Source organism: Gymnoscopelus microlampas (genome assembly GCF_963454915.1).
Source record: "Gymnoscopelus microlampas genome assembly, chromosome: 17".
Lineage (NCBI taxonomy): Eukaryota > Metazoa > Chordata > Actinopteri > Myctophiformes > Myctophidae > Gymnoscopelus > Gymnoscopelus microlampas.
In genome coordinates, this window is record NC_139954.1 from 32,633,815 (window position 1) to 32,658,226 (window position 24,412).

The 24,412-nt window shown below is 40.8% G+C and overlaps 1 protein-coding gene across 1 annotated transcript in view; it reads right to left on the reverse strand.

Annotated features, from left to right (window-relative positions):
• Nucleotides 1–9,331, reverse strand: part of myo3b (myosin IIIB) — a 44,597-nt gene extending 35,266 nt beyond the window's left edge. The window contains exons 1-7 of the mRNA XM_084084426.1: nt 9,221–9,331; nt 8,970–9,096; nt 8,494–8,710; nt 7,610–7,757; nt 5,409–5,562; nt 5,187–5,275; nt 4,798–4,927 (exon numbers count right to left, since the gene is read on the reverse strand). Of these exons, the coding sequence (XP_083940552.1) occupies nt 4,798–4,927; nt 5,187–5,275; nt 5,409–5,562; nt 7,610–7,757; nt 8,494–8,710; nt 8,970–9,096; nt 9,221–9,307 (952 nt within the window). The 5' untranslated portion in view covers nt 9,308–9,331. The remainder of the gene's footprint in view (nt 1–4,797; nt 4,928–5,186; nt 5,276–5,408; nt 5,563–7,609; nt 7,758–8,493; nt 8,711–8,969; nt 9,097–9,220) is intronic.
• Between the last annotated feature and the right edge of the window lie 15,081 nt (nt 9,332–24,412).

Here is a 24,412-nt window from a genome sequence, read left to right on the forward strand (position 1 = left end):
GCTCGTTTCTGCTTCACGCATGTTGCTCTTGGCACGGACTGGCAGGACAGACATTGGGGGGGGGGGGGGGGAGCATTCCTTGGCATCTGTGCGTTCACTTTGAAAATTAAGCCCAGCAAGAATCCTATAGGAAAGAAAAAATCTCAAGCTGGCAGTTGTATCGGGGCTCTATTGACAAGAATAGTCAATGTGCTTGGGATTATAAAGCAATCCCACGTTCGATATGACACCTCCCTACATGCTTTTATGAGTGCCAGTGTGTGCCCTTGTACTTCAGAAGCTGTGGATCGAGCTGTCGACATGGGGGACAATCAAAGTTGTAAGCGCGAGCAGCCTCGCCGAGCTGAGTGAGCAGAGACTCGCTGCGTATCTCTGCTGCTCTCCCGTTCTCTCTCTTTTTCCTTTCTCAAATGCATGTGGTCTAGAATCTCAACTCAGCAACCAGGCAAATGAGATTATGGCACCCATAACCCCCGCCGCCCTCCCCACCCTCTATAACCACTGCCGTTTATGCCTAGAGATGGCTCTGGGGGCTGTTGATTTAAATGCCATCCACTACTGTCAGAGCAGATCAATCATAAATAGCATGGTGTAATTGGCTTTTAGTGACACAACACAGTGTTGCATTTATCAAAGGATGTTCTACCATGTGAATTTAGGAAGGCCCTGCTCCTTGCTATTGAAGTATGGGGCCGTCAAAACCCCCCTGCTGACTCAAAAAAAATCTCCAGTGCTGCGATTAGGAGAGAAATTGAACAAAAGTATTACTTGGTAAGTGTCTCTCGGTAGACGGTGTGTGTGCGTCTGTCTGTCTGTCTGTCTGTCTGTGTCTTGTAGGGAACCCTGGTGAAGGGCTGTGGAATGTGCCTACCGGGATGAAAGGCCTTCTACTGGGAGAGAACAAAGAGCCAAATGTGTCATAACGCTGGCTGAAGGCTGTCACTTCTTCACAGGAGAATCTCTTAACATCAACGGGGGGAGCCAGAGAGAGAGAGAGAGAGAGAGAGAGAGAGAGAGAGAGAGAGAGAGAGAGAGAGAGAGAGAGAGAGAGAGAGAGAGAGAGAGAGAGAGAGAGAGTGAAACGTAGAGTAGAACCAATATGTAGCTTTCATTTCATCTTTCATACTTCTGACTTCCATATCTAAAGTTAAAACATGTTATTACAGTTGAACACTGTTATTTGGTGCAGTCAAGTCCGAGAAGGTCAGATAAGTTGTTGTACAAGTTGAAGTTACATGCCTTCCTTGTAGAATGAAATGGAGTAACTACATTTGTTGCAACATGACCACGCACACATACAAAGTATTGACTCAGTACTTACATAGTGATTAAAGAGGAAATCCACCCTTTTGCAGTATTCACATGTTATTCACAGGATTTGGACAGTTCGGTATAAACATGAATAAGTTGCCCCTGAAGCTCAAAATGACAAGACAACAACACTCCCTTCAACAACAGACTGCTGCTTCACTGCATCACTTTGCATACATCATCTGTACGCAACCAATGACAGTAGACAGGGTTATTTAATGTAGGTACAGTATATGGGTATTGTCTGTCTATTTTAGCACAGCAAGCGCCAGTTTTTTATATAAACATCATACAACTTCGCAAATTCAGTGATCAAATAATTTTCAATGAAATGTAGGATTTTGCCCTTTGATGCCAAGACACAATGTCTACTACTTACTTACTTACATCTCATCATAGAAAGAGAATATTTACATTCACTTTCAAGGTTGATTTCTGATTTAGGCCCAATACAATTTTGGTAGCTAGAATAAAAGCATCTTTATTCTAGGCGAGTAGGATATTCTAAAATGAATTCACAGTTGAAAATAATTTGACTGTCTGAATAGCTGAATAAATAATAAATAAATATCTGAAAATATGAATAAATATGAATACTGCAAGTGAAGTGTTTTAGAGTCCCTCCCATCCATACATGGCTGATTACTCTTCTAAGAAGTCAAATCTACAGATCATGTTATTTGCTCAAGTGCTCTAGTTCAAATGCATTAATATTTCATACCCCCAGCCTACTCCTTTTAGATAGATAGATAGCTTACTTTCATCCATAATCTGAGAACGATAATTCATCATTCAAAATGAGAACAAATTACTATGGCTTGGGTCATGCTTATAGTAGTGTTTTTTGCTAGATACAATATATATTATTATATTATATTATTATTAGTTATATTATGCATATTAGTGTAGAATGCAGACAGAATGTCTTTATAATAAATAATTGTTCAACTTCAAATATTCACAAAGCAAACATTATGTAAAGTTGTGTCACTCATTTGCATTTTGCTCTGACAAAGGGTTGGCAGTCTCGAGGTGCCATGCGTGTTTGCAGATGTGTGGTACAGAGCAAGCAGCAGGGCCAGGCAGCCCCCAGGACACACACACACACACACACACACACACACACACACACACACACACACACACACACACACACACACACACACACACACACACACACACACACACACACACACACACACACACACACACACACACACACACACACACACACACACACACACACACTCTGCAGGCCAGCCCTGTTGGGCCCTACTGAGCCCAGCCAATTCAAACACTGTGATCCCACTGATCTGGGAAAGGCCGTGGCTCTGAGGAATTTGTCCATGCAAATGCATCCCATTTCCTCTGACAAAACACCACCACATGTCCAAGACTCAAGGACCCACATTCTGGAGGGCTCAAGTAGCCTCACTATTCTTTCTGAGGGAGCCCTTTACTTTTTAGGGCCGTCCTCATTTCCTACTGTTCCCAAGACACAGTGTGTCCCTTTGTCATCCAACTTCAACTTCAGCCTTCTCTCTCTCTCAAGCCTGAGTTATACTCATGCACTGAAAAGAACCAATCTACAAGCTCACAACACATTGCAGCACAACACATTGTAGAGCTTGCAGATCTGCTATTTTCGGTGCGGAACACCGGCTTGCAACTATGTATCCATCAGGCTTTAGGCTGAGTTCTGAAATACCCTGGTAGTCACATCCATGTGATAAAAACAAAAACAACAATCGAGACAAGCATTAAAATAGCCAAACAGGAAAAGCCACTCATTTGTTTTGGATAAATTGTCTACGTGTTTGTTGCAGTATGAAATGTTTTAATTCTATGTGTATGAGATATCACATCTCAGAACCCACTTCACTTTCATCAGAATATCAAACTGTGAATCAATAAGGGTGACCCCTAGTGGTGACATTATTCACTATTTTAGTAAGGAGACAACCCACAGTGTGAAACAAACCACCCTAGTAAAACAGATTTTCATCAGATCCCCGCAGATAATAGTAATTTCACACATAACAGTGAATCTATAATGTGAAGTAAAATGCAAATTAAATTCCCCCACATCTTACCCTGAAGAATAGATTGATAATTTTTCCTATGCCTATATCTCACTTAAAAGGGAGCTCCAGCTTGTCCAGACTGATAAGCAGAGCTTGAGTGTCTCATAGATTTTTATCTAATGAGATGATCTACAATTTCATGAACTGTAATGAGTAAATGGGACCCGCAACTCGACTGGGAAGTGCCCTGAAGACACATTACAAAACCAGCAAATCACAGCATAGGAATGAGAGAGAAAAACAATTTGTGCACAAACAAATTGCAAAATAAACTGTGTGCATTGGGGAAACGTCTGCAAGATTTAAATATTACAATTAAATAACACTGTAACCATTTCTATGAGGAGGCATCGTAATCACTCCAAGTACACTGGACAAAATGACATTGCTGGTGAAAAGTACAGCAGAAAGAACCGAACTGGCTGTGTCTTTTAGACCTAGATGACACAATCTCTGAAGCAGTAAACAGCAATGCACATTTTAGTTGCTGTTCAGTGCTTCTGAGTACTAAAGTGCAGTATTCACTGAATTTGTTTTATTGAACATACATTCCTCTTAAGTCATGAATTGCCCGAAAGAAAGCCCCCCCCCTCTTCACAATGTGCCATTTAAGTTTACAGACAGTGCATGGATTTCTAATGGAGGCTCAACTTTCTACTCTATAGTGAAATGGAGCTCCTTTAATGCCACATAACTGAAAGCAAGCATTTACAGGACCCTAAAAAGGAAAAGAATCACATAATGTGGCTTAGCTGAAATAAAGCAGGAAACTGGAATCTGATCACTTAACTAAGCTATTAGCATTCAAGCTAAGTCAAGTGACCAGGAGGCCCTCAGGCACGGCTAATGATGAGCATATTACCACTTTCATTTACCCAGTGGAAAAGAGGTAGGAAGAGATGCTATTGTATTCTCTAAATACTGTTTCTTCATCCCCTGGGTATTTAGAAACCTTATCACAAAAATATCCCACTGCACCCACAAGCAGATGTAGATAGCATTCAGCAATGGGAAACCAAGAGGGACAGCTTAGTGAAAATAAAAACAGTGACTCTTTCGCTGCGCTGAGCCTCTCAAGAGATAATGGAGGCTGCAGATTTATCCGCACATGGCTCATAGAGGCTTGGAACGAAGGGGGCTAGGAGATGCATATAAGGAGGAAGGTCTTTAAGAAACCTACTTACCTGAACCTTTATGGAACCATGAACAACACTAGGAACCAGCACAGAATCAAAGAATTATACAGCTGGAGCCCTGGTATTGTCTGCAGTAGTTTGTCTTATAAGAAAGTTTGAATAAATTCAGCGAAATATGGTTCAACACTGTTCTAAACAGAAAGTGCGACAGACTGAATAATTCAGTTTTGCTACCCCTCTTAATTAAGGCTCGTAAAGTAGCCTACCTGTTTTTGTTAGTGGGCTGGAAAATAGCTGCTGCAGAAGTTTATTCTCCGAAGTCCGTAACACAACAACAATGTCTGCGGGGAGTGTGTCTCGGTTCTTCTCCAAGAATCCATCAACACTGTATGAGACCTGCACAATGCAATATGACAACCATTTTAGCAAGCATGGGAGTATTAGAAGTGCTTTAAAGGTAAATACCTTTAAAATGTCTGTATTTTGTTGTGTTGAGATTTATGAGTTTTTAATGACTTTAACGACTGATTTTTCACTTTTGTTTTGTTAGGAATGCTGGTGGGAGCCAGTGTGGCTAATAATTAGGCCTCTAGTCTAAACCACATGTAATTCATTCCAGGAGCATAAATATCATCTTGGGTCAAATGAACAATACCTTTCCTGCATAATGCTGAATTCCAAAGCAAAGCTCCACACGTTTTGGCCTCCAGAAATACTTGTAGCGCAAATTGTCCTCAAATTTATCTGTAGTGGGAAAAGAAAAGAAAAAGCTCCATAAGATGCTTTAACAGTATAGACTTTACAAATCGCAGAGCAGAAAAGGTATGTTATATTTATCAAATGGCAAGTTATACAGTTATAAGATGCAGCATCTTACCCACAAGGGTCTGGTCCGTGGCTTGAGGGAAGCGGCTCTCCTCATCCAGCAAGGACAGCAGACCCATGGGCTTCTGGAGGAACATGTCAAGGATGGGCCTGTTGTCCTCATATTCCACCAGACTGGCATCCACTCCCTCACTCTGGTACTCCATCTATTCGAACCAGTGAAAGTCTATATCAGTCTACACCAGTGGTCGGGGGACCACCAGGGGTCCTTGAGGGGGTTCCAGGTGGTCCACAGCTAAATGATGGGAGAGTTGGTAACCAAATGGACCCTTATAGATCTTTAACTATATTAGACTCTTATAAAGATCTTTACATTATTGTTAAACATCTGCATTACTTAATTAAATAATTGTTCTTTTGATTAACGTTTTGCCTGTCTCTCCTATGGTACCAACATCAGCATGCAATTGTGGACAAAATCGTATCCAACGATAACAAAATATTTTTGCTTAAGTTTTGGGTCTGAGAGTCTAAATCTCATCAAATGGTGGTCTGTGGCTCAAATGACCAATAAATAATGGACCTTGATATGAAAAGGGTTGAAAACCACTGGTCTATATCATGTGTTATAATTTATCATGAGCATTGATTCAGAGTTATATTAACACTCAGGATTTAGCAGTGTACAGTTAATGATTTCACTAAATGACCCAATTAAACAATCTGGGCTAAATATGATTTGTGTTTGGGAGAGACCTAGTTTCTAATCAACAACACAACACCGCTGCATCCAGTTCTGTATCTTTCGTTGAAGTTTACAGTCTTTTACTGAATGCATAATACAGAATAGCTCTGAAATAACAAATAGAGCTTCTTTATTTAGCCAATGTATTTCAATTTGCAAATAACCCAGAGTAATATATTATTGCATCTATTTAATACAGATCAAACAGTTATTTTAAATATATATTTTATTAATAAAGTGAAACCATCAGATCTAAACTGTCCTCATGTTTAAGTCATTAACTAATATCTTCTGTGTACAGGCTGGGCCGAAGACAGCGTCTAAAGAATGACGCACCAGAAGTGAGTCGGTGCCAGGGCAGCTGATACTTTTCACCAGGAGAAAGTTCCCCACAATAGCAAATACAAATTAAAAACATTTCCCCCTTCCCCCAAATGTAGCTGTTATGGCAATTCCTGAATTCCCCACACACTTGTGTAGTCTTGGCACTGCTGACCCTTATTTACTGGTTGGTCTGCGGACTGGCAGGTCCTCACCGGACGGACGTAGCACATGCGGAGGAACACCCTATTCCTCCCACTTCAACACCCCGTGCGTGTTAAGCTGGAGGCACCGTTTAGGATTCAAACCCATAGACTCAGCGTTGGTGGGCAGGAACTTTACCCCTGCCCCACCCGAGTACAAGGCCTTGTTAAAGAATATACTTAAAGCTAAAATATAGGAGCGCAACAACAGCAGTTCCTGGAAATGTTCTTCAAAATGAAACAAATCAAGGCAACTCAAATTATTTCTGCAGGCTACTATTGCCAGTTCTTATGATGAGTAGAAAGATACTGACATAAATTATTGCACTTATAATTCCTTTCAGGAAGACGGCTGGGAAGCAAATGCTGACTAAAAAGGTATTATGGGGTTTTTCATTAGTGTCTACTCAACGCCATCAAGGAAAATAAAGCCTTTTCCCACTCCAGGGTAAGCAACTTCATTAAATCAATTAATAGTAATTTGTTACTGGGAAAAGCGATAAGCAATCCTTTACACAGCTTGATTATAATAATGTTCGATGCTGAGGAAAACTCTGCCCTGATAGATGTACTGTATAAACACACTAAATGTCACTATGTTTATTTTCCATACCAACACATGTTTTTTTTTGTTTTATAAGAAGGTATCAAGGGCATTCAACTTCATACTGTTCATATTCACAATCATATACACTTCCAATACCGTTCACACTTCTCACACTTGATCTACCTCCATATATTTCTTTTTTAAACTTTCATACTTTTTTAAATATCTTACTCGTATATATTTTATACTTCTTTTTGTTTCTCTTTTCCGCTGTATACATTTTTTTTTCTATGCGTCTGAGAGCAATGCACCAAGTCAAATTCCTTGTATGTGAACATCCATCGCCAACAAATTATGATTCTAAACAGATTGTGATTCTGATCTTCCCCTAGCTGTCAAACAAGGCAGAATCTGACCCCTCCTTGCAAAGCACCCACCTGCTCAAGGGCGAATATGTGCTGGTTGAAGTAAAACTGGATCTGTTCATTAGCAATGTTGATGCACAGTTGCTCAAAGGAGTTCTTCTTGAAGTTTTCAAATCCAAAGATGTCCAGGATTCCAACATTCATGCCGCTTTCCACGGCACTTCAAAGGAGAAAAATGGGACAAACAAAGTCATTCTTCTATGAAGCCGAGTGAGCAAATCCCCAGCAACCATATTATGTGATAAAAGTTTAATGACAATCCAAGTTCAACCCAAATACAGAATAAATGATGTAAATGGCCTAAGCCTATTCTTGATGGAAAATCTTGTGACGTGTGGTTTCATAACTTCAGTGCAAAGCAGTTATTTATTTATTTATTTGTATTTACTGTACAGTATCTTCCAAGGTTTACACAAACCTAGAAAAGGACTAATGGAAGAATTCTACAAAACAGCAAGGAATCGGAACAAAACATGTGTTTCATGTCCGCTGGCCAAGGACATTTGTTATAATCAGCCACTATCCACTGTCAGTAGAGGTCACCTTTAGCCTGTTCTAACAGGTTATTAATGGCAATAAAAAAGAATGTGCAGATGATTGGTGTGGAGACAAGAGCTTGTCTTTGAGAGATGATTCTCAGACAGTGCACGCTCACATTTATGAGGGAATTCTTTTGGATCAATGAACACTCCTTTTTACAGTCCCTCAGAAGTCTTTTTAATCATCTGAATATTATTTTCTCTGCACGCAACTCGGTATCAAAAATTTATTAAAACGTCTTTTGCTCTCCTTGTGGCCGGCCCATTTGTATTCTCCTGTGTTTGTCTTTCTACCCAGATCACTGTAAAGGTCACAAAACCGGGGGAGGGTGGGTGGGGGGCTCGTGACTTGCCCACACTGACCAGATATTCAAGTCCGGCTGCAGCAGGGAGTTGATGCGGTTGACGATCCAGCTGAACAGGCGTCCGTACAGGGCCTTGGACATGGCGTCTCGGACGTCAGTGGCTTTGTCCACAGTGTTGGTGCGGATAATGGTCTCGCCCCTGGTAACCACACATTGAGAGGTCAGCGCCTCCTGGAGCTCCTCAGGGCCGATGCTGAGGAGAGACGCCGCTGAAATGTAGGATAGAAAGATGCTATTTGGATTTCATGAACTGAGATTTAAAACCAAGCTTGTGGTAAATAATTAATACTTGTGCATAGAGTACAAACACGTCACATAAACAATCTTTTGGTTGAAATGGATGTCCTTGTTCTTCTGATTCCAAAAGGATGGAAGGCAGAATCTTTGAGCGTTTTTGGCTAAAAGTAATGTTAACTACAGTATATCTCCTCATTTCAGGTTACACAAAGCCTTTTTACTGTATCTCACCATTTTCCAAGTCCTCTGAGTTAGGCACTTCACTCTTATCAGTTTGGTGTTGCGAGGTGATGGCATTGAATTCAATATTTCCAGTATTTAAAATGGCGGATAGAATTCTGTACACAGAGTTGACCTCCTGAAAACAAAGAGGAGAAAAGGCCAATGTGAAAAAGCACAAGCATGACCTTTTTCATGACTAAATCTATTCATATTAATCACATGTGGTGCAATATATTTTCAAATTACAATTTTTACTACACCTCTTCAGTAAAGCCAATGATGCGGAAGCAGTCCTGAATTGCATCAAACTGCTCTGTGTACAGTTTGCTGGAAACAATGTCTTGCATCACTTGGCCTTGCTGGCTGTCAATGTACCTAGAGATATAAGATGATCAATGTTAGTTTCTAAAATAGAACTGTGGTTGGATTACAATTCAGCATAATGATCTATGTCAAAGACCTACAATACACCTCCCTGCCAATTCACCTGGGAGGCTTCTTGGCTGGTAACCAGTAATGCTTCAGCTTATCCTGGTGGTAAAGTCCAGCATATATGTAATAGAATATGTGGAAGTTTTTCTCTCCTCTGAGGGGAAAGCAAAGAGCATGGTCAGTAATCTTACTGGCTGAGTTACAATGAAGACAAGTGACCAGTGGCCTGGAACCAGTCTCAGCATGTACAGTACGTACGTAGCCTGTTTGATGACCCTGGACTTCTCCAGCAGGTACTCGGATATCTTGGCCCCCATGACAGCCCCCGTGGGCGTGAACTTCATCTCTAGGTACTTGCCAAATCGGCTGGAGTTGTCGTTGATGGCTGTACATGCATTGCCAAAGGCCTCTACGAGTGGGTTCACCTGCAAGATCTTCTCCCGCAGTGTCCGATTGTTTGCCTAAGAGCAGAAATATCTATTGAAATGTAATTTTAACAATCTATTCTGACCATTTTCAACCTCTCTTCATATAATTGGTCCTCACTAATGATCATTATAACATGCCACCATTTCCGCTCTGTGTCTCATAGGTGGGCAGTGGACAGTTCAGAAACCTGCCTACCAGTTTCATAATTGGTAAGGAGGTTTTCATTTCAAACCTTTATTATTTATATTTATATAATTCTATTGCAGCATGCTAACGTCCCCAGAAGAGAAAGGCTGTAGTTTCTATTAGCTTGGAATCCCCTTAAATGATGTAAAATTGGTAGACAGGTTTCTGAACTGTCCATTACCCACGATTCCACGAATGAGACGCAGGGTGAGTAGACAGAAATTGTGCCATCTTATAATGAGCATTAGTGTGAAGTGAGGACCAGTCATATGAAGAAAAAAAATGGGTGACATCCTGTTTTCAATAGTTTTTATATAATATTTCATTTAATATATAAAACAATAATTTATTGTTTTAAATAGTATGCTATTAAAATGGGATATTTATGATATACAATATGATGCCACAGATTAGCCACACAAGTATACAACCTTTCACACAAGTACACAACCTTTCACACAAGTACGCCACCTTTCACACAAGTATACTACCTTTCACACAAGCACGCAACTTTTCACTACCTTTTACATACAGTAAGTACACAACCTTTCACACAAGTAAACTATAACACAAGTACACCACCTTTTACACAAGTACACAACCTCTCACACAAGCACACTACCTTAAATACAATTATCACACAAGTACAATACCTTTCCTAAGAAGGTAAGATGTTGAACAATTAAATGGGCACTCTCTGTTTTCCCTGCACCACTCTCTCCACTAATGATGATGCACTGAAACAGAGATAGTTGCACATTTTACATAAACAAATACTTTTTTAAACAATTGAGCAGTCAAATATTAGATTTTTTCATACAGTACCTGGTCTTTGAGGAAGGTCACCATGCCCTGGTAGGCTGCATCTGCTGTGGCAAAGATGTGTGGTGGGTTGTCAGCTCGTTTCAGTCCGTGGTACAGCTTTGAGAACTAAGAACAGACATAGGTTATATAATATAGTATATGTATATTATTAAGAGGTTCGGGCCCTCACATACAGAGTCGCATCTAGAGTTTTCCTACGTCGCACCGTCGATCCGACCAATATGCTCATATATATGGAGACCTCTGTATCTGTCAGTCCATGTCCCTTTTATGCCCATATATGGAGATCGCTGATGTTATCAGTATATGCCCATATAAGGGCATGGCCCATATATGGAGCTGATTTGTTTGCGCCTGATACCATAATGACACATTCAGGTTTGACAACACACTCCATATTTGGGTGTAGCTGCATTGGGAACTCCTTACGGTTGAGTCATAGTGACATGAGTGTGACGACGTGGTCCACCGGCCCACCCGCCCGCCCGCCAGCCGGAGCTACCTTTAGCCAATTTTAATATAAGACTAGAAAATGTGCTCCCCGGAGCACAAGTCTCCGCCAGCAGACTTGTGTTGGGAATGTTGGGAATGCCTGTGGAGGGAGTAGCATCTCTTCTTATTGGTGTAATTTGCTCGTGGATGTTGCCTTCTGCTCGTTGATGTGCCTTCTTTTCCTTTCGATGTTCTTTACAGAGTCTTGTACTTTTTCTTCCAGAGAATGTAGCTGTGTCATGTTGTCAGCATTTGTGGCTCGTCTTTGTTTTTTGTCATTTAGGGATTCAAGGCATTGCGCCTTTGCTTCTTCATGAGGTTTCAGACGATAATTTCCTGCTTCTTCAGTTTACATTGTGTGATCTCAGCTGTGATCTCAGCTGTGATCTCAGCTGTGATCTCAGTTTGTACTGGAAAGTACTGTTCCTGACTGTTCCTGAGCACAAGTCTCCGCCAGCAGCGGGACTGCTAATATCTCCTGACTAAATGTTAGCTTGGCTGATGGCACTGATGTCACTTCGAAACACGCACGCAGTGTTTCGAAGTGAGTCACCTATTTATAGGTATGTATCATGCGTCTCGCTAGCCAATCAAAGCACACCCTTTCAACATATTGTCACGTGTCACGTGAAGCTTGACCAATGTTAGCTTGGCTAGGGGGGGGGGGGCACAGCGAAAATCAAACGAAAACATACTCTCCACCATGCCTTCGGCCTGGCGGAGACAATAAGATGCACATTGACTATAGGGCAGCATTGGCTGCAGCAAAGTTGAGGAAATCCCATTATCTAGTATGTGAAACAGAACATAATGAGCATGTGTGTTGATGAGTAATTACCAACCTGAGGAGAGTAAATGCTGAGACCCTGGAAGGGATTGAGAGCAATGAGGATGTCACCAACGTAGGTGTATATCTGCAGCTCATCGTACCTCTTTTGGAGGTGGCTAATTATTATCTCCTGCAGGAAAAGAAACAGGTGTATATCTCACAGCAACACGCACCAACTGAGGATCAATTGCATACTGCCAGGGACCGATCAATGAACCACGGAATAAACACATTAAATCTTACCTCATCTAGGAACTCCAGATTCACCAGATCATCATCAGGACAGCTCTCTATTATGAGGGTTTTACGAGTATTGATCCGCTCGTGCCTGTATGAAGCCGGGCACATGAGAACACGTCAGAGAAGGCTTCAAAGTGCACAACAATGAGATACAATAATCAAGCTGCCTGGGTGTAAAGCCAATTCGCCCCCAAGGCTAGTTTGTCACCCCTTAAGGCTCTTCCCTTGGGAGGTCTCTCCCATTATCAGGGCCTGTGATTGCACTTCATCTTTGTTTTGACCTATCACTCTTCAATGGGACCCAGAGGGCAGAGGTCAACACAGAGTCAGATGGCTCAATGGGACAAATGCAAGAATCTCAAGGGATCTCCATGGCATTGTGTGTGTGAGAGAGAGAGAGAGAGAGAGAGAGAGAGAGAGAGAGAGAGAGAGAGAGAGAGAGAGAGAGAGAGAGAGAGAGAGAGAGAGAGAGAGAGAGAGAGAGACTGAAATTACAGACTATTTGTGTACAGCTACTTCGCATTGCTGCATACAGTATATGTGTGTGTGCATATGTTTATAGGCATGCACAAAAGCAGAATCAAATGCAGTGTGCAGTGAATAACTGTAATAAGTATATGACATTGGGAGAGAGAGCGCACGCGCGCGTGCGTGCGTGCGTGCGTGCGTGAGAGAGACAGAGAGACTGAAATTACAGACTATTTGTGTACAGCTACTTTGCATTGCTGCATACAGTATATGTGTGTGTGCATATGTTTATAGGCATGCACAAAAGCAGAATCAAATGCAGTGTGCAGTGAATAACAGTAATAAGTATATGACATTGGAAAGAAGAATGCCCAAAACGCAGTTACCTGTCATTGTTCAACTTTGGAATAACAATGAAAACTATTTCTCATTTGCAGAAAGGCATCTATATTCTATTAAAATGTATAATCAATCATATGAGATGAATCACAAAATATTCAAGGCTTCACCTTAGGAGTCGTTTATTCCCTTGCCCTACTCATTTCCTATTCTGAATATAGCGTGAATGTAACTGAGAGGAAATCAAGTCTATCCTACATTTGGAGTTGGTCTCTGCAAACGTAATCATCATCGTTTGCATCTCCAGAGATTAACTTCCCTAAAAAGACCCAAGACCTCTAAGCTCGTACATCCATATTCTACCTACTGCAGCTGCTTTAAAGTTGCCTATATCTTTATTCTCAAGTGAAGTCACTGTGGGACTGATCTGTGGCATGAGAGACTAAACCGGGCGAGCCCAGTTCTTGCCTTACAAGCTCCTAATCCAATTATCCACTTTCGCCATGGAGAGGAACTCCGGATTGGACTAGACCCCCACCATACAGAGAAAACACAACATCACATCTCATAGTCAAGGGCAGGTACAGCAAAGTCCAGCTTTTCTTTTTAATGAAGATAAACTACATCCAGTCAGCATTTCTCAAAAGCAAATAAGTGAGGTGCTGCTTTCTCACAAGCCATTATATGGAATCTAATGTGTAATGTGTGGTTTGTGTATGGTATATACAGTGTTTGCAAACTTCCCAAGCGGCTCCTGAGCCACTGCCACCCCTGTGTGTGTGTGTGTGTGTGTGTGTGTGTGTGTGTGTGTGTACGTGCGTATGTATGTGTGTGTGTGTGTGTGTGTGTGTGTGTGTGTGTGTGTGTGTGTGTGTGTGTGTGTGTGTGTGTGTGTGTGTGTGTGTGTGTGTGTGTGTGTGTGTGTGTGTATATATATATATATATATATATATATATATATATATATATATATATATATATATATATATATATATATATATATATATATATATATATATATATATATATATATATATATATATATATATATATATATATATATAAATAAATAAATCACACCCAGTGTGAAGTGGGCGGTGTGTGGTCATCACAACATGACTCACTTTAAAAAAAGGATAAATGCCTTTTTTTAAAGTCCATACTGCTATTCATAGGGCTGCACATGTGTCATGTGTTTCGCTAGCCAATCACAGTTCTGAATTTGCAAAGTCAGCCAATCACATTACAGTTAGTGGTGATGACACTAGCTGTAATGTGATTGGCTGATATGAAAAAAGTATCCATTTGCATTAACAATGGAAGGGTTAGGGGGTACACAAATGTTTTGGTCGGTGTCGAAAACTCACTTATACCGCCCCAAAAATACACACTGTATATAGTATTAGCCGTAATAAAAGATATTGCTGACTCAGAAATCTCTAGCAGTGTGTCTAGCGACACAAAAAGGCAGAAGAACGGCTGGAAAAATAAGGTTACCTACATACATTTTGAAGTGAGTGTTTCACTCCCTCATTGATTTAATCAGATGGGTGGGGGAGTGGGGTACCCGGAACTAAATGCTCCTCTTCAGACTGTTCAGATTCACTGCCCTAAATGGCTTTTATTAATCTATAGTTAGTCAGCACAATCACTCCTGTCGAATTAGTCCCACTCCCCTACCTGCTCTTTAATCACATACAGTACTGTCCCATTCTTGTGGTCTTATCATTTCTACAGGAGTGTAACCAGATAAGACCCTGCCCCCTACTGGGCAGAAATGATATCTACCTCGATTCAGAAGACTTCCACTTCTAGCAGGAACGGTAACACAATAAAATGCAACCAGATTGGATTCTCTATATGGGCAATTTTTCAATTGAAGAACAAAGACGTTAGGATTTCTTTAAAACTTACTTTGTTTTGGTTTTGCAGCCTAGCTCTTGTTGCTCCTGGATGAGTGCAGACAGCTGTTGTCTGAGAGTCACATCTTTGCCATGGGCCTGTTTGATGAAAGGGTGCTCCAGGAGGTGGGTCACAGACGGACGCGCCTCAAAATCTTTTATGAGACACCTTCGTTAAAAACAAAACAACAACAACCATGCAGTTACTACATTTGAATATTGTCCATCACTTAATCACGTACGCTACTATGTGATGTAATCTCTTATGGGTAAATTCTACAGAAAAATCCCAGTATTTAAAGCTTCCAATTCAACACATTTTACATAACAAAACAAAACCACACTGCACATTCACCTGAGCATTTTAGAAAGCTGATTGCTCCGGAATAGCTGTGTCTAACCCTCTCGTCCAGTGGGGAGCTTCTGGCCAGTTTTTCAGAGTCTGGGTCACTGAACCATTTCCTCTGCTGTTTTTCTTGAGTACCACATGGTCAGCATCACCATGGCCCCCTGAGTCTAAACAAACCTGGCTCCACCACTGCAGCAGCAAGCCCTATCTGCTATGTGCAGTGTTTGCCAAGAGGTCTTGTCACTTTGTGATACTGGCTCAGGGCTTATATGTAAGCTTGGCTTAGCTTCTGGCACCTTGGTCAATAGATAATCAAAAGCACACAATGGAACTCCAGCTAAACACATTGGTGTTTTATTGCTGAAACAGATTTGACATATAGGAGAGGTACACCAGAGAATGAGCCTGTAACTACAATCAGTCAACATAAAAGATGTTGACGTTGCATGGTTTTGGATTTCAAAAACCCACATAATGTATGATACATGCTGTGAATTAAAATAACACATTTTTAAATGCACTAAGAATGTGTCATCGATCTGTATGTTCATCTATAGGCCTAAGTGTCTGAATATGTTTGTAAGCACTACTACAACAAGCAGCAGCCAGGGGACAGATAGGAGTGAACAAAAGCAGTCTAATTCCTACCACCTAATCTACACCGAAATTCTGTTCTTTTTATCAGTTTGTTCAGCTCTGAAAGTTAATTCTGAGAATTCATTAGTGTCAGGACATTAAGCAGAGGTTGCTGCCATTAGCAAAGGCTGCGCTGCCAGGATGCTAAACATCAGGCCACTTTGTCACAGAAGGCAGCTCTCTGGCCGCACAAGTGCAGGCGTCAGTGATGCATTTATTATCCTGAACAACCCGCACATGCACACGCAAACACATGCACGCCCATACAGACAGTGGTCTGGCAGGGGGCTGAAAAGGCTGCTCACAAAATAGCCTGTGAAGCTTGATAACATTGTGCAGTCTCCCCCCATTGTACCCTGGTGGGCTTTGTTTGAGCAGATTACTTTCTGATATGATATCATCCAATCCATTACCCCACATTACAGAGGATTGCAAGCCCCAAAAAAATCCTCCGAAAAGCACTGTACTTGCACAGCATGCCATGAAAAGAAGTCTAGAAAAGAAAATGCTGCATCAGTAGGACTTTTCTTGGTGGGTTTTAATGTCCCCAGAGGATGCAGTTGACTCGCTTTTGACCAATCAATAACAGACATGGCTATGTATGTCTATCTTGTGGCAAGAAAAATCCCATTTGCTTTGGTTTTCAGCTACTTCTCATCACCAACATGAGATGTGAAGGAGAGAGAAAAGAAGAAAAAAAGTCTTGCGAATAATTCTACACACAAATTGTACATGTCTCTCTCATCATTGCCTAGCCTCACAAACCTCTAGATATTAAGGCAGTATATTTTGAGCAGCCATTACAGACCAACAATGACATTATTTGCTTTGCACGATGGAGAAAATGATAACTTATCAGGGCCTTGGATAGAACAGATAATTCAAGGGAATGGTTTTGCTCTGCTCTGTGACAGATTTACACAAATGAAAAGCAATGAAAAGAAAAGACAACAGGGTTGATAGGATCTGGCTGTAAAAGATCAGTAGCTGTTCCCTCCTTGTCGGATATGCACTGCCACCTGAAAATGTGGGGCTAATGCAAATGCTCATCGCAACAGCTTTACTCACAATCCATATTTAATTTCAGTGGCCAATAAGTACTAAACAATTTTCAAATCATTTATATTATATGCAGCATTATTCTTCATAAAATTCTAGATAGAAGAGAGCTGTCATGAATCTAGCTATATTTTAGACTTATAGACTTTATTGTCCCACAGGGAATTGTTACTATTTAATTTACCATAGATAAAGTACATTTAGTTTAGGTCTATAATACACTTGAGCCCCAGCTTCCTTTGTGCAATTTGGTTGAAACATAGATTTGCGCAATATTCCACATTTGCTCAATAATTCTTAATATTTTGTATTATAAAAAATTGGGTGGTTTGAAGCAGTCACCAAAATAGTTATACTACACACATTCCACAAAAAAATGGTCCTTACAGATGCCATTCATAAAAGGTAGTTCTAAAAGGTAGTGCATATCTTTTCAGTGTGTGCCTTTCTGGTCAAAACACATCCAGTTCTGTTCCTGCCAGAGAATGATAAAAACTGCGACATACAGAAGAAAACTTATTTCAACCACAGGAGTGAGTTTAACTGACTTTTTCAACTTTGTTACAAGAGAACATCCATTATGGATGCAGTGGTTATACACCATTATACATTACCTTGTATCTCAACCAGAAGAAGACCTGTTTCAGAAATCTTTTGAAGGATTAGTGTGAAGCCTTACTCATTCTTTGTCATGACATGGCATGGTTGTACAATGAAGTATAAATCAGGCTTAACACTTGAACAGTGACAAAGAGCGAGGAGGAAGGACACTTACTGGCCGATGAAGTGGCAGAAGCTCCTGCACCATTGATCTGGATGACGTAACGTGGGGGAGGGATTTCTGAAATGTCACAGAAAATGGAAACAAAACTTTAATTTCACCTGCATTAACCTCTACAACTCACCAAGGAATGCACCTGAAAAATAATGACTTCGCTAAACGTTTTCACATGACATCATTCAAGTCTTAGAAGCGCCCCCATGGTAAAATGAAGACTTTGCAACATAATTATATCAGCTAATATATGATAAATGGCAGGGTGTGTCACCTGGTTTCCCTGTGATTATTATTAAAAAAGTTGGCATCGGCAGCTACGAGTGTGCGGCTCTACTTCTTTTTCTTTTTCTTCATTCAGGGTGTGTCACCATACCATGAGTACCGGTATCCCATGAGGGCTTTACACAACTTATGGTCCAGGGACAAGCTGGTAGTTGTCCAGCTCTGTGTCAGCTGTAGAAAAAGTGACAAATGATAACGGCTCCTCTACGGTCTGGCAGCAGGCATCTGCCATGCTGAGCCAAAAGTTTATGGCAGCCAGTTATACCTCTGTCAGCAGCATTTACGGAGGCCATCTATAATGAGGCTATAGCACCTTTAAAGTACTTTGTTGTGCATCATGTCAGGAACCAGGTTCGTACAAGGCTGCACAACCTGCAAGGTACCATCATATTCTATGCCATTAGCTGTTGGTTTGAGGGTTTGACAGAGGCCCGAAGGAGGCTTTTGTTTAGTCAAACAATGTGACAAATGTCATCAATGAGCTAGGAAATCAATTAACTGAAATGAAAGAAGCAACTTCCTCAGGGCATGGTTGACAAATCCTTGAGACTGACAAAGTTCACACCAACTGTCAGATTAAACACACACACACACACACACACACACACACACACACACACACACACACACACACACACACTATAGGTTTGAAAATAACATCAAGAACAAATTACTTGTTGTTTTATCAGAAAACATTCAGAGCCAACCTTGCTGTGGTTACGTGCTCAATGACAACCTATTTTACATCTTTTTTCCCTCTCTGCTAAGTTAGTCAAGTCTTTGATAAGTATTCAGACAGACAATCCTTTCTGAAGTGCAGATCAAAGCAAGTAACTGGCTGCTTCAATGCAACCTCTAATATGAGCCTGAAGCCATGCTCTCGCCTTGATGTTGTACCATACTACAGTACTTATATATTACAAAGTCAATATACCAGCACATTGCTGATGATAACACTGTCAAGTGCCCTCATTGTGCTTAGCAAATTCGGGCCTTTTTTCATTCCTGTATTTGTGAGAGTGCTGGCTCACATTGTAAACACAAATGGCTTATTCAAATTTAGGTCCAGGCAGCGCTTGTACTGTCAAACGTTCATCAAAATGGATTGAGCTGAAATCAGAAGAGGTGTCAACAGCACTTGAAGGCTGCTACTAAGCCATGGACAGAGACACATTCATGCCTATGCAGTGCACTACAGTATATGAATATGACGTTTGATATGCAGAGAGAGTTCATAATTCTTCAAATTCTTCTCATAAGATATAAAAAACATTCTGATAATTCACACAACCAATTTCCTGTTATGACTAGAGTTAACTTGAAGTTATTGTGTTATTTTTTCAGTCAATCCCTGTCAGTGTTTCCCAACCTAGGGTCCAGGCCTCCTTGGGGGGCGCCAAAGATAACAGGGGGGAGTATGAGGCCATGTGTATTTGGCCGTAGTTTAAAAAAATGTTGCACAAAATCATAACTTGCGTTCATCTACTTTCAACCTGGCATTCCTATTTTGGGCATGTCATTATATTGTCACTAATAATCTCAAAAAGTTTTAAAAATAGCAAAAATAGCAGATCTACAAGCTCACAGCACGTCACAACAGCAATGACACTCTCCTACGGATTACAGGTATAGAACATATCAAACCTTTCACAAGAGGTGGTGATTGCCTCAGGAGAATGAAACTTTCTGGATCCATTCCCTTGATGCACTCACCCCTCCTGGTCTCAATGAGGACATTCATTTTATGTGCTTTCTCTAATTGACCTTCTTTTCTAGTTGATTTTCCTTTCATTATTACTCTCTCTTATTACAGGTCAGGTAGGCTATTGTGGGCCAGCAATGTGTGGGCGAGAGCATGGCTTCAGGCTCATATTAGAGGTTGCATTGAAGCAGTAGTTACTTGGCCAATCAGGATGGAATATGAAAAAATCGGACAGATCCGCCTTGATCACATGACTTTAGAGATAATGTGTACCAATTTGCGTGATGTTTGGACAAAACAATAGCGAAACAAATTGTTTTGCAAAAATCGTCTTCCTGGTGACGCTATAACAGGACAATGTGAAAAGGGTGGCATTTCTTCCTTGGCCTACTGGGAATGTGCGGACAAAGTTTCACAGAAATTACACTCCACGTTCATGATTTGAGGCATTTTGTTGAAAAACGGACTGCAAACTTTGGATGCCAATCTTAGCCAATTAGGATGTAATATGAAAAATCGGACAGATCCGTCTTGATCACATGTCTATAGAGATACTGTGTACCGATTTGCGTGATGTTTGGACAAATATGTAGGAATAATATCAAACTAGAAAAAGTGCTCCTCGGAGCACAGGTCTCCGCCAGGTCAGGTACTTATTGTGGCCTCCTGGTGGCGCTAAAATAGGCCAATGTTAAAAGGGTGGCATTTCTTCTTAGGTCTTTCACGGCAATCGGGCACTGCATTCATGATTTGAGGCATTTTGTTCCAAAAATTTGTTTTGCTAAATTAGACCTGCTGGTGGCACTATAACAGGCCAATACGAAAAGGGTGGCATTTCTTCCACGGCCTAGTGGGAATGCGCGTGTGAAATTTCACGAAAATCGCAAACTGCGTTCATAATTTGAGGCATTTTGTTCAAAACGGACCAATCCTACAAACTTTGGAAGCCAACCTTAGCCAATCAGTATAGCATTTGGGAAATCGGTCAGATCCGGGTAGATCACATGACTATAGAGATACTGTGTACCGATTTGCAAGACGTTTGGATAAAATCTGTAGGAGTAATATTAAAAAAATAGTTTTGCACAAATCGGCCTCCTGGTGGCGCTATAACAGGCCCATGTGAAAAATTTGAGGTCAGAGGTTCTGAATTGGCATCCAGGGAGTGTGTGTGCACAGTTTCGCAGCGACCGGGTCAATGGTGCCGGAGATTAGCTGCTCACAGACAGATGGACGGACACACGCGGACGGACAGGGGGTAAAACATACTCTCTCACCATGCCTTTCGGCGTGGCGGAGACAAAAATGTGTTTTGCAAAAATCAGCCTCCTGGTGGCGCTTTAACAGGCCGATGTGAAAAATATTGGGCAGAAGTTCTGCTCTGGCATCCAGGGAGTGAGTGTGCACAGTTTCATGTTGATCAACAAACATTAAAACTTGGTCAGTCATACATAATCCCCATCCATAACAGAGACAAACAATGACTGTGTTACTGTCAAGAACTCAGATCACTATCATCACTGACAAGGAAACAAAAATAAAAATATTTCTACATTCTAAATATGTTTTCTTTAGGTTTTTGTATATTCTATATTTTACATGAGCCCTGCCTCAACAACCAAACAACAATACATGAAAATCTGAGAAATGCTAGTATAGTTCCTCGCTGGGTCTTCAAAATGAAGACCCAAAATCTCACTCATTTATTTATGATGAAATAAACAGCCTCAATGAGGAAAAATCTGCGGTTTCAGGTTAATAGAATCAAGTAGGCTATAAACGAGATATAACTTGCTGAGTATAAACCTGTTTGCCAGATACCCCTGTTTTAAGCTACACAAATTGTTTTAGACTGGTGTAATATCCCTTTACTTGGACAACAGAACGAAAATACAGCTATGGCCTTAAGACAAGGGTAACAGAGCAGGGGTATTGGAGGCCAAAATAAAGACTTATTCAGTAAATGGCCCACACGCTCAAAATTTCAGCTCATCCATCACTACAGCCTGAGCTCCAGCAGTTCCCGTGCACACACATGAATGAGCACGGAAAACTAGTGCTACATTTATCATGTCCACAAACTCTCCAACAACATTGCCACGTGGTAGTGTACTGGAGACCACACAGATCTGTGTGCATGAAATAACTGCATCAAAGATGGAGGCATAGACCTTTTGCTCATGATTGGAATGTCACCAAACCAAGCAGCCATCTCCAGTCAATGTCCAATACATTACAGTATATGTAACTTTGGCAGTTAGATGAAAATGGAAATAAGGAAATGAACTAAATAAACAAATGCTTTCAACCCAAGGAAATGGGTCTCAACATAACTGAAATCATCTTTAAGTAATAAAATGGGACCATGTGCACTAAAATGTATAGGCTCTAACTATTTCATTCTCCAGGGGGAAAAAAAGAGGGGGAAAAAATGGATTATTGTTGGTAGTCTTTGTTAGGGTAAAAAGACAAATTGAAGTATACTGATCACACAGTTTCAGATTTAGGCTTATTCCCTGAGTCCCTCTATGATGGATAGAAGAGCTGACATGTTGCCAATAGTAATCTTTAAAAAAGTGCAGTTGATGCAATGGACCTTTGAATAACATTTTGCCAGAGGCTCACAAATATAGCATATCAAAAGAAAACATCAGATAACTTAAAGTGTACATCATCTGAACCGAGGGTGTGAAATGTATATTCTTCATCTACAATGCTCATTGAGGCATCCCTGAAAATAATGTTACTCTATACAGAAGCACTGCATGGCTTTGGTTCATTCCGAACTCAAACGTCTCGAAAGGATGAACAGTATCGGTGATAGAAAAGAGCAGAGATTTTATCGACACCTCCCACCCTTGACTGTTCTGCTCTGCAGACTTTATATTATCCTCTGGCTTTCTTGCTAGGAACTGGTCTCTGACCAGAACACTGGTCTGGATGCCATTCACCAGGCCTGTGATTTGATTAGCCTTTGTGGGCTTTTGACACGCCATCAATTACTTCCATCGTCTCACGCACGCCTCTGGTCTCCACACAGGCAGATACACGCACGGTTAAATATGTGGATGCACAGTAAAATCCAGAGTGTTCATTTAAATCTAAGAGAGTACAGACCACCAAGTGGACCCATAAGACCCATTTGGTTTCCTTCATACACTCTCTGAGTTACACTATTATTTTTCACTCTCAGGGCCCTATTTTCCACCCGGAGCAATGCGGCGCTAGCGGAAGAGCGCCTGTTAATCCTATTTTCCGAATTGCGCTAGTGGGTGTGTTGGTCCTCAAGCAAGGTGTGGTCTGGCGCTATTGTATGCCCAGAGCTAAATGCAATTTGTGCAACATTTTCTTGGTATTTACACAGCGTTGGGATTAAAATGCGCCTAGGTGGGTTCACAATAAATCCATGCGATGCACAACACTCTAGTTCAACAATTTAAGTGACAAGTGATTCAAGAAATCTACATTTTTATGCTCAAATGGCAGATAAACAAATTTTCAAGCACTTCATTAGTCCTATTAATAAGTATAACAAAACTTGAATGCTTTCCAAAGAAAGACGAGCGGTGAGGAGAGAAAGAGGGAGAAAACGTATGGAAAGAAACAGAAAGAGATGCATTTTTTCCGTAAGTAGTGTGCCTATTCTGTTGCACATTGTCACATACCTCTTATTATGTAAAAATGTCATGAATCCACAGGCTCCTGGCATTCTCTATCTCTGTATACAGTAGGCTAAGGCCATCATTAATATGATATTGACCAGATCCAAATTGGGTTCAGAGCGCGCAGCGCATGTTACCGCTACGTCTCTGTAATGCTTTTAGATGCAGACCTGGAACACCTCTGAGTGTAGTTGTTGTATACAGGTATAGTATGTCAGGTGGAAACTTCATTATGTCCAAAACTGTTACTTTTCAGGATTGAAATTAAAAAATGGCAAAAGTAGCAGACTCTTGATACTTTTGTGTGACGCTGTAGTATGATCAAGTAGGGCGTTAATTTGTAAAAAAACCCCACAAAATATAGGAATATAGAGATAAGAAGTTTCTGCACCACAGCAACGATACAGCAGTATATAACTGTATATATAAATGTTTTCGTTTTTCAGAAAACTTAGAAGGATTTAGAAGGTGTAGAATCGGCCTCAGGTCTTAATGGGTATTGGGTAACAGAAAAAGCATGTGAGTATTAAGTACTAGGTATGTCAAGATATCACAGACAGATGTCTATTGGACATGAGGAGCTATTAATAGGCTACAGGAGGAAGATGTGAATCATGACCAAGCAGCATGGCATCTGGTCCACCGGTTTCAATCAAAATCCATCTAAAATCAACACAATAACACACATGTTCAACATGGTACTGTAGATGCCATTTCTGAGAGACTCCACAATAAGGTAAAATAAAATAATTCATGATCTGGCCCAGATTATCAATATATTTTTCTTTGCACAGTGAGGAGAAAGGGACGGAGAGAGAAAGGGATAAAAATAGATGCATTTAT